Below are 10,860 nucleotides of genomic sequence, written 5' to 3' on the forward strand. Positions count from 1 at the left end.
AAAAAAAAAAAAAAAAAAAGAAAGAAAAGAAAAAAGAAAAAAAAAAGAATACTGCTTTATATATAAAAGCCAGAATGACTGAAGAGCCACAACTGTCTCCTTTTTACAAGGCGAGCTGGTACAAATGACCTTCAATATACAGGTGGTCTATCAGAAATAAAAATCAACATTTCCCATTATATATATAGAGCTTGTATCAGACAACAGTACAACGGAACTGGTATTCTTCAGTTAAAAAAAAAAAAAAAAAAAGAAAACTACATCTCAGTCAAATATTTGCAATAGATCCATTTTTCCCATTTAAGGAGATTTATATATCATATTGTTATATTATCATTTCTTCACCCATTTAAAAGAATGGAAATTGCAACTCTACAGTAGTAATTATAGTCTTAATGATCCAAGAGTTCTGAATGTAAGATGAAGTCCTCTTGAAGCAACTGTTGGTCAGTAGCTGATTCAAAACGCTGGACCACTTTGGCCCTCCCGCCCCGCTCTTCTTCTGATCAGGGCCGCTGCATCTTCATCTCTTTTATATCTGCATCTGCTCCAGGTATTTGTAAGTGGGGTTCTCGTAGCCATGGTTTTGCATCTTGCTCAGATGCCGCTCTTCTGGGGTAAGCATTGGGTCCACCTTTAAAAAGGCCAGACAATTACTGGTCAAGGGAAGTATCTGCAGGCCTTATTTGAGAGTAACAGCAGCCATTATGCAAGTTCCAGATGAATACATTGGCAAGAAGTAAATGGGAAAACAAGCAAATCATAAAAAATAATTCCCTTAACAGAGTTCCTTGTTCAGGTCTTAATGCCTCCCGCCTGTCCCTGCTTCTTTGGGGATGTTCTCTCCAGACCCCTATTAAGTTAGCTAGCATTACAAATTTGGGTCCCTCTTCTCTCACAAAGCAGGTCATTATTACTTCAGTCACCGTCTGGGAAAGGAGAAATGCAGCCTTCTGAAACTCCATCAGGCTGCCATTAGAAATGTGCACGTTGGGAGTGGAAGGAATAAGAAGGAACCACTTCTCCACGTTCAGTTGATCATAATGTCTTAATAGTTGCTATGTTAGTTGGGAGGACAAATTACTACAGATTGACTGACTTACTCCTTTACTAAAGATATCGCCTGAAAAGCTCATTTACTGTTAAATCCTATCCTGAGCCAGACAGGGAAGGCTAATTGAATTCCTTGTGATAAGCAAATACAACTGTGAAGCGACAGGTCCCAGCATGGCATGCTGATGACTGGTACTTGCATGTTAATACATAAGCGATGAAAATGTCAGCATCTATAGCGTTAAGTCCCATCTAGCTAGGAGCAAAGCAGTTGATGGCTTGGCAGCTACTGCCAACACTGCCATCTTCACCCCCTACACACAACATGTGAGTCAACGCTGACTATTTTCATCCTCAGCTATGGAGCACGAGTTGTTTCTCACCTCCACAATTCCATGGCTGATGGTCCCATACTGCCGCTTCCTCAGCATCACCAAGCTAATGACTATAACAGTAGCTATGGCAACAGCAATCACCAAGAGCCCAATAAGGGCACTGCTGCTGAAACTGAAGTCATCCCGAAGGGCGTTGTCATTATCCTAGAGGGAAGAAAAGAACATACAGGGGTCTGTAGAGGGGAAGCGATGCAGGAGTTAGGCTGATAAAATGCACACCTAAGAGACGTCCACCGGTAAGGTCTTCCACCATTTGCAGTATCAAGACATGATTCTCATTACTTGACAGCATGAATATTTAGTCTTTCTGGCAGAAGGATACTAAACACAAAACTGTTTCTTCACTTACACGGTTGGACAGATACTGACCCAGGCTGCCTTCCTATCCCGCAAAACACTTCCGCAGCAGAAGAGTCAAGTTATCATGCACATGCTTTCACTAGTTACTGTTATCTTTATGCAGAAATGGAGTGCTATACGATACCCTGCATAACTCTCCAGAGCACCGCGAGCATACTGAAGCCCTGGAATTCAGTGACACAGAGCAACAGAAATCCAGTTTTAGGAATTTATTAATCAATAGACTGGGTGCCCGCACACATACCGGTTCGTCCACCAGCCCGCCAACACGCTCCGCATTGAAAATCATTTCCTTCACATCAAGGGTTTCATCAATTACCTGAAAATAGTTACAAAGCCATTTTACGAAAGGAGCCACAAGAAACAGGCAAGACAAAGAATACGAAGCCAGAAGAGACCTYTAACATTTAGCAGCAAGGGCTCAAGAACCACTACCATCCTTCCCCTGCTCTCAGAGGCACGAGATAGCCTGCCACTTTYAGAATCAACTAAGTTAGTACTGCAACCTTAGGAAAGTCTAGACTACCTCAAAGCAAAGACCCAAATTAAAACCAGGTCCTCGTTTGGGATGGAGCATTTCTGTCATGTAARATCTAACCTGTGGCTTTGAAACAATTGGGAAAGTAAGTCCTCAAAACCCTCATTTTTTAAAAAACCAGGTAACTGAGGCAAGGCAGCTGCTGCTAGGACCTAGCAAGTTTTTCAGACTACAGATAGAACTACTGCTAACTCCAACCCACCGGGTGCCTACCGAGTCACTTGCCTTGAAAAAAAGGTGAGGCCTATCTTGTTGTCAAAAATACCTGGGGAGACAGGTGGAATACACCAATTTCAGTGCATTCAGACAGAAAGCTACCTAACACAATGAAGTTTTTATCAACAGCATCTGCATTTGGGAAAGCAATTACTGAATCAGACGCTTCACCAGCTTAGACCGCTGAAGATCTAGATCTCTCGCCTTCCCTCACCCTCCCACCCTCTGATGCTTATCAGTATTAAAAGTCTACAATAGTCAGAAAACTACCTCCCCCATACCATATGGGTAGTGAACACACTGACATTCTGTAAGCAGGAAGGAGAYGTGGAAATAAGCCACTGATATTAATTAGTGTCCATGGCAGGCTTTGCTTTACAAAATAAAGGTTGGAGGGCTCACCACATTTTCATCCACTTTGTTCTTGCTGTTAATCACTTTTTCTTCAGCGCCAATCAGCCCATCCAACTCRGTCATGCCAGAACCTGCACCAAAAGAGCAAGGCAAAGACCATTAGTCAGCCCCTTAGTGACTTTAGGAATGACTACCTACAGAGCTGCCATGGCTAGTGAGTTTAACCGCATGAACTGCTGATTTTTAATCTGTCTTCATGCTGTTGTGTCAGAAGGGGAGCTCATAAGCTATGCTACAGTGACAAGTGATATTGGGGTTTTCTGTTAATGAAAGGAAATGAGATGGCAATGAGTGGAGCAGATAGGACTCACCAAAACATACTGAGGTGTAAATCCAGAATTACATACTGGTTAAATGCTGCTGTTAGAAGGTCCAAGGCAACATATAGTATGAATTGTGAGTACGTAATTCCTTTCTGCAGGCGTCAGCCAGGGTCACCACTCCCTCTACATGACCCCCGTAACTAAAGAACACATCCTCTCCACCAAGGACCAGTGCACAGGGAACACTTTCAGCCACACAGTCAGCATCATCCATTCTTCTGAAATCAAGCGCATCTGCAAGTGCCTCAGGAACAAGAATTTCAAGGTCACCAGCCATGCTGTCTCTGTAACAAGCTGTCCCATATCTGGCACAAGTCCAGAAACAATAAATCCCAAGGCAAGGGAGGAGCTCAGAGCTACGYTACCCTGTGTACCAGAACATCACTCAACCGTTTCTAGGTTGAAACTAGCATAGGCTGAAGAAAAGACTATCAATTAACAGAAGGCTGCTCTGCATTAACTGTTGCAATCTGAAACATTTATAAATAGATCAGATCAACAAAAGAAGAGACCGATGCACGATACTCAGACCTACGACAGCACATGTTAGGAGATTGTGAGTTTTCCATTATCACTATGTGCAGGAGAACGACAAAGCCCGAACCCTGCAGCAGTGCATCTCCAAAGAGGAGCATGAGGTGGGAAAAATATTACTACAGCACTTAACACTTTGCAGGTGATTGCATACGCCCTCCTCACAAGCTGCTGAGCTTGCAGGTTAGCTAAGACATTATGCCAACTGCTGCTGAAGTTGGCACGTGTTCTCTGATGAGATGCAAGGGAAGGCTAATTGGCTCCAAGGCAAGCTTTTACCACGATAAGCTTTTACTGCCTGAAAATGCCAAGGAAACTAACGTTTCACTCCAACTCCTCCCCAAAGAAGCATCTAGGGCTTTACCACATCCCCTTTTCCTGCAAGGTTCTTTGCAGACAGTAATCAGATTCCAAGCACGGACAAGACTGCCAGCCTGACTTCCCACGGCTGTTGAAGCAGGTCATGTTATTGTGAAAGTTAATGATTTGGATTTTCTGGAGAGACCAGCCACAAATAGTTTTTAGAGAACTACTGTGTCAGCTTTTGGCCTATGGCTGCTTTATCCAATTCTCAAGAGCCAATGTAGCATAGTCTCCAGGGCTGGGAGCTCTGCACTGAGCTTTGCTATTTGTCACCGAGCGCTGTACCAAATAACAGATCCAGTTTCGTGCAGCTCAAAGGCACATTTTAGATTACATACTTTCTCAGGAAAAGCACACACACACGCCCTTCTCTCCACCCTCCRCTCGCCCTCCCAAAACTCCCAGCAGCCCTTGTGAAATACAGTGAAAAGACAGTGAAGAAAAGTGGGGGGGGGGAAATGGGAAGTGATCCCTGTCCCCATCAGAAACTCTTCCACCTACCTAAACAGAGAGAAAAATCAGTCTATACYTAGCATCCTTAAAAAAACACCACAACCAGCCAAGAATCAAACTAAAGGATATCCCAGTTCTTTCCAGTGCAGGCTGTACACTGAATTAGCTGTACCTTGTTCAACAAGAGGACAAAGGTGATTTACATTTGTAGAGAAACAATGATAATGAAAAGGGTTTCAAGCTTTCTGGCCTTTGCTACACTACAAAATTACCTGTGTTCATATTTAAYAGTTACTACCAAAATCCTTTGCTCTCCTTTGAAATTCTGCACAATGCATTTGGAAACAAAGGCAGATTAAAATGACAGGATTATTCCCAACGCATYGTACACGTATCATTGCACTGCAAGAGCATTCTGACAACGAGCCTTCCCTTCCTACTTTGAGAAATAAATCTGGGTTTGCAGATCAGCTGGGCCTGATCTTTACCTGAGACAGTAGGTTCAGAAAGGATTTCATTTAACTCCAATACCTCTGTGCTGCTCTTACAACCCAGTCAGCCCTTTTCTTTAGCCAGGCACTCTGCTACAAATCAATAAAGAGCTAAAGCAGAAYAGGACAACCACATAGGACTTGGCTAGGACACAGAAATGCTACATGTGAAAAGGGGATGRCAAGGAGACTATAAACACAATGAAGAAATCTCCTAGCTTGCCTGCTCCTGATGAGCTGTACTCTATAATATCTTTGAGGGCACTTAGTTGCAAAAYAGAGCCTGTCTGCTGTAGCACCCTCATTCCTAGTTTAGTGCTGTCATCGGATGGAAAGCACAGATTCCATGGCACRCAGAATAGCCTCTAGATTTTTTGCCACCAGCACTGTAAAGTTTATTTTGAGAATGATGAACATGAGGACAAATGCAGAGATATGAAGTACTGCCCAGTTTCAGACAGACTGCTAGGCCCATATTTGTTGAGGGTGACGAAGCTAACCTGTGCATTCTGAGACACCTTGCTAGCACATCAGAGAGGACCACAAAGAATCAAATACTCAGACTAGCTCACTTTTCTAACACAAGCCCTAAACAAGCAAAACTGTAAAACTGTACGCTGCTGATCTAAACGAGAGAAGGGAAATGAAAATAAAGGCGAGTGTGAAACTAAAATGAAGCTATCAGACACACTGAGAAGGTAGGAGAGTGACAGAGAGCACTGTGAGGGAGCAGCTTAGAACCAACCTTTTTTCATTGGATGGTACAAATCCGGCTGAGGATCTAGCAGGAGGGAAAACAAAAACAAAAATAGCAGAGAAAGGAGATTAAGAGAGAAAGGAAAAAAGGCTTGCGCATGATTTCTGAGTCAGATCCTGAGAAAAGCTTTTATTCTACAGCTTTAAGCTCAGAACCCTGTTCAAACATTTTTAATATAAATACACAYGCACACGCCAGCTGTCAACACCCGTTGACACAGAGAACATATATATTAAGGGGTGGGGGGGAAGGGAATTCCTATAACCCTTCAGCAGATCACAGCACAAAAGGCTTAGCGTTACATGAGAGCATTTTGGTTGAAGACTGAAAATGAATTCCAGAATTAAGTCACACAGTTAAAAAAAAAAATTAACACTCTCTGCAAAATGGAAAGAGGCAAAACAATATTGAAAACAGATGAAACAGGAATCAAGGCAGCGGCACTGTACAAATTACTAGCAGCCCTGCCTCTTTCAAATGGACAGACTGATGAGTACTGCTGAGGCAACTATTTTATTCCTAATGACCGAAAGGGATGGGGCATCYGACGCCACTGAGCTGGTCTGCTAGCTAAGAGAAAGTGACTACAGTTTGTAAAGCAAGTGAACTCACGTTTTCGGTTCCACATACCTTCATTTTCAGACAAGGCTGGGAAGGTTTTCACCTGGAACGGACGGAAAGGTTTGCCCTCTAGAGGAATTTCTTCACTTTCCTCAGAGCTCACTCTGACATCCACCTGGGATTCAGAAATGGAGGATGTGAACTGATCCATGTCTGCACGTTGCTCCTGAAGTAGCTCATCTAAAAGGAATAGGAGAAAAGCATACACAGACTGCATGAAGCCTGGCAGAGTCAGAAAGGGGCAGACAGTTTGAACGCAGCCGACGCAGAGCTGCAGGGGAACACTGCTCAGAGCTGCCATCTTATCTTATCTTGTCTGCTGAAGTCCCAAGGCTAGAAAAACATATAAACAAGGGCCAAGACACCTGAAGGGGCAAGAGGTTTTGGCAAGATGGGATTAAGCTCCTGTATTAGAGTAAAGCAGCTGCTTATATTCCTTGATCTCAATTTCTCAATTATTTCAAATTATCTCAACTTGAAAGACAGCTTTGCTAGCCTGAATGTTGCTTTTTTTTTCTTTTTTCTTTTCTAAGGAAACTGATTGTTCTCAGGACAAGCTACTCTGCTACTTCGACTTGTTGTATTGAAAAATATCTGCCTCATGGTGCCTCCACCTAAGCCCAAGTGCTTGTCATTGAGGGCATCCTCAAGGGAGCTGGCAATCTTTTGGGGGCTTACTTCACTCGTTACAATATCCTAGCTTAACACGGTGGCATGGGAGCTGGCACCGAGAGTCACTCACCAATCTCATCCTGGATTTCTTCAGCCACATAGGGCACCTTGTAGAGCAGAGACAAGCTTTGATTCATTCGCTCCTCAATCACATGGAGATGTGTCATCACCTGTAAACACACAAGATGTGTTGGAGTAGGCAAAAGCTGTCAGTTGCTTGACTGGTACTTCAGTTATTAAATGAAATACCCACTGCTGGATTTGCCATGACAGGCAATATTATGGGATGACAGATTCATCTAGTCCAATACTCTGATGCTTCGTAATACTTCATGCTTCACTGGAGCTGGCCATTTGTACACRACACTTTCAGTATTTTCAGAAGGGCTGGGGGTGAGCGAAAGCATTCAGCTGACTATAATCACTTCTGTATTAAAAGCACTGAAACTATTTCCCGTACCCTGACTACTGTCACAATTAATCTCATGTAACTACTAGTTAGGCGCTTCACTAAATGAATTTTCATCCTTTTTAAAGGATTTTAAAATTTTTAAATATATTTAAAAAATAGAAAATATATGTGCAAAGGGAGTGGACTGTATTATTTAYCAAGTCTGTTTGCAGAACAAAGGTGCCTTTCAGAACAACAGTAATATTACATTTGGCTTCTACCCCTTATATCCTATACTGGCAACTGTCTTCTCCCCTCATATTAGCAATAAATGCAAATTCAATGCAACCTCAAATTACTCTTCCCTGCGTCCAGTTCACCAGTGAAGTCAGGCCTGACCTGCAGAGGGTGCTGCATAATCAGGGATCATGCAGACCAAGAAACATTAATATGGATGGGCAAATGCTGGAGAAAGCTAAGGAGTTGAATGGACCTGTTTTACAGTCTGACGTGTACCTGACCTTTCAGAGCAAGGATGAAAGTAATTTAATTTTACATGTGGCAGCTTGTCAATCAAGTGAATCGATTTAAGAGCTTAAAGTGCATCTGAAAAGTAAAGCGAATGGAAATTGAACTGTACCACCCACATTCCTTGCATGTCAATTTGTTGACACTGCAGCCTTCAGAATGAATTAAGGACTGTTTAGGTTTCAGCTGAAGCATACAGTTCATGCTCTCCCTCCTGGGCTCTTGGCAGCATCAGAATAAAAGGTCAGGATAGACTGTGTTTGATACACTGAGCTGTCTCTGAAAACACTACCATATACTCTGCATCACAAGCCAAACATCAGTTTGTAAATATCACAACTACTACCAGTCTCTCTGAGGATGCGCAGCTCAGTGAGAAGGTAAAAATCAGTGGCAGAAAACCAGACAGACAAGAACTGAAGTACTGCACTAGCTCCTGGAATCAACATTAAATTCATAGGACCAGGCACCTCCGAATGTAAGGTTCACTTCTAGAAAGTAACTGCAACCTGCACCTCACTAGCAGTGACAGGAACAGACTCCAGTCTCATAAAATGCAGATTAGATTCCTAAATCTACTACTAGCAAGTCAGCTTCTCTCTCTCTCTCTCAACTTGTGAAAAGATGTATCCTTCTGGAAGGATCTTATAATGTTAACAGGCCATTCTCACTCTGGGCCCTTCAGTACATCTTCCACCATTTTAAGAGTGGGGGCAAAAACAAAAAYTGGGAGATAACTCAATAGGTTTACGGAATATCTGCAAATACTCTTAAAATTGTGCTGGTCAGATCTGACACTCATTTGAAGCAACATATTCACATATACTACCCAGCAGGAGGAAAATGACTTTCTGGATACTCAAGAGCGAAACATGCTGCAGCAAAGCAAAATAAACTCATCAAAACAGATTTTCTAATAAAACTAACAATTATAGTCAAYTGCTTGGCAAAATTATGAGATTACACTTTGAAAACAAGGAAACTGGCCAAAGGCACAAGACTCTGCTTACAAGTAATATCACAAAAATGGTTCCACACACCCAAAGCACAGGTATCTTGAAAAATAAGACTAATGAAAGGAACATTTAGACACGAAGTCTTGAAAGAAATTAAAGTCTGTTCAAAGATGACCAAATTCCCAGCAAACAATTTCATGGCTGCTTGAGAAAAGAGACACAAAAATGATACTGAACTAGTTCTAAGCCCTAGACTTGTTATTGTGACCAATAGTAATCTGTGGTTAAAAACAGATGTTCCAAGGCATTATCTCAATACTAGATTCTTAACACTGGGTTATATACCAAGGAAAACTGTACAGACAGCACATTTGGTGACAGGCAATACGCATACAGAATGAGAGATCAGTGCACAAGTATGTCAAGTTGCTATAGTACCCAGCATATTAGCGTGAGGACTTGAYGCATGGCTTCTAGAGTCTCTGACAGCCACTGCTGGATAACAAAGCCTCTCCCGACAGAAACATTCTTCTACCTGAGATTTCATCTGTGCAGCCTTTTCTGGGTCAACTGCCAGGACATGCTGGTAATGGCGGATAGTGTGCAGTCGGTCCTTGTTCTCAGCACGAACGTAGCGCTTCAGAGCTTGCAGGATGCGGTGAGGCTGCAGAATTTGAGGGAGCAGAGTTGAGTCAAATAAAAATTACAGCTGAAATATGGCACTCGAAATGTGATTCTGCTTTGCTCCCAGGTAGATCAGTCACCTGTGCTAACCTCTTCAGATAACCTCTTTTTACCCAGGTCTGTTTGACTCAGAACACTATGCATCATGAACACTGGAAAGCGTGGAGGGTTTTTTTAACCGAACAGCAAGCACAGAACGATACAATTCAGAGGATTCACGGCTAGGTCTTCAGTGCAGATATGGTAGAGAAAGCTGTATCAAGGACTTGTTCCCAGCATCTGCCCCAGATCACAGGCAGTCTTCTCACTAAACTGTTCCCAGCTTTCAGTCTACCCAGAGCAACCCACTCTAATACATTTGGTCGAAGGAACTCACCCGGGGCGGGTCAGCCTGCAGGGCAGCCAGGTAGTTCTCCAGGGCAATCCTACGGCGATCATTCAACATTGCTTCCACACGTGCCAGGTGCGTTTCCACAAGCTGTTGCTTCTCGCTCGCTGCCTCTTTCTCCAGAGATTTAACCATTGCCTGGAAGTGCTAGAGGGAASACAAGGGCCTGGATGAAAAGCTGCTTTCTTCAGGGGCACTCACTCTCAGAATTCCTTAGAATAAACAGAGCCTGCCCTACACTGCATGCTCTAGGCATTTATGGTAGGAGAGAAGGACATTAAATTGCAAATACGAAGTCTGCATCAGGATCTGTTAAACAGCTGCAATTTGCCTTTCAAACTTCCTTCACGATGAGTTTCAAAGGTCTATGAAGAGGCCACATGGCCGTGCAGATAAATCTCCAGTTCTTGAGTCAGGAAGTGCAGACTGTGCTTTCAGCTGAACAAACGACGTAACATCGCATCTTTCCCTCAACCCTGTACAATGGGAACAAGATAGATCCCTTCACCCTAAAGTCATTCATCTGAATACACAAAGTCTACAAAAGTAGTGTAGAGGGGGCTTTTCATCAGAGTACATTCGGATCAAATCCCAATACATACTATTAGAAGAGTCACTACTAGTATCTCCAAATGGACCAGAACAGCTCATTAAATATCATTATACTGCATCACAGATGACAGAAAACTAATTTGAACTTAAACCATTCTTTGAAATCTGTTT

At 42.8% G+C, this 10,860-nt stretch overlaps 1 protein-coding gene across 3 annotated transcripts in view; it reads right to left on the reverse strand.

The window, feature by feature from the left end:
* Positions 1-6: 6 nt before the first annotated feature.
* Positions 7-10,860, reverse strand: part of APLP2 (amyloid beta precursor like protein 2) — a 23,536-nt gene continuing 12,682 nt past the window's right edge. For 2 of the 3 annotated variants that reach the window (XM_085316766.1, XM_085316764.1), the window contains 9 exons: positions 10,126-10,284; positions 9,601-9,729; positions 7,261-7,360; positions 6,528-6,698; positions 5,886-5,921; positions 2,965-3,047; positions 2,053-2,127; positions 1,437-1,592; positions 7-634 (listed from right to left, as the gene is read on the reverse strand). In XM_085316766.1, the coding sequence (XP_085172892.1) occupies positions 533-634; positions 1,437-1,592; positions 2,053-2,127; positions 2,965-3,047; positions 5,886-5,921; positions 6,528-6,698; positions 7,261-7,360; positions 9,601-9,729; positions 10,126-10,284 (1,011 nt within the window). In that variant the 3' untranslated portion in view covers positions 7-532. The remainder of the gene's footprint in view (positions 635-1,436; positions 1,593-2,052; positions 2,128-2,964; positions 3,048-5,885; positions 5,922-6,527; positions 6,699-7,260; positions 7,361-9,600; positions 9,730-10,125; positions 10,285-10,860) is intronic. The other variant, XM_085316765.1, reaches the window with a different exon arrangement.

This window comes from Rhea americana, unplaced genomic scaffold, assembly GCF_003343005.1.
Source record: "Rhea americana isolate MKP2758 unplaced genomic scaffold, rheAme1 scaffold_48, whole genome shotgun sequence".
In the NCBI taxonomy this organism is placed as follows: domain Eukaryota; kingdom Metazoa; phylum Chordata; class Aves; order Rheiformes; family Rheidae; genus Rhea; species Rhea americana.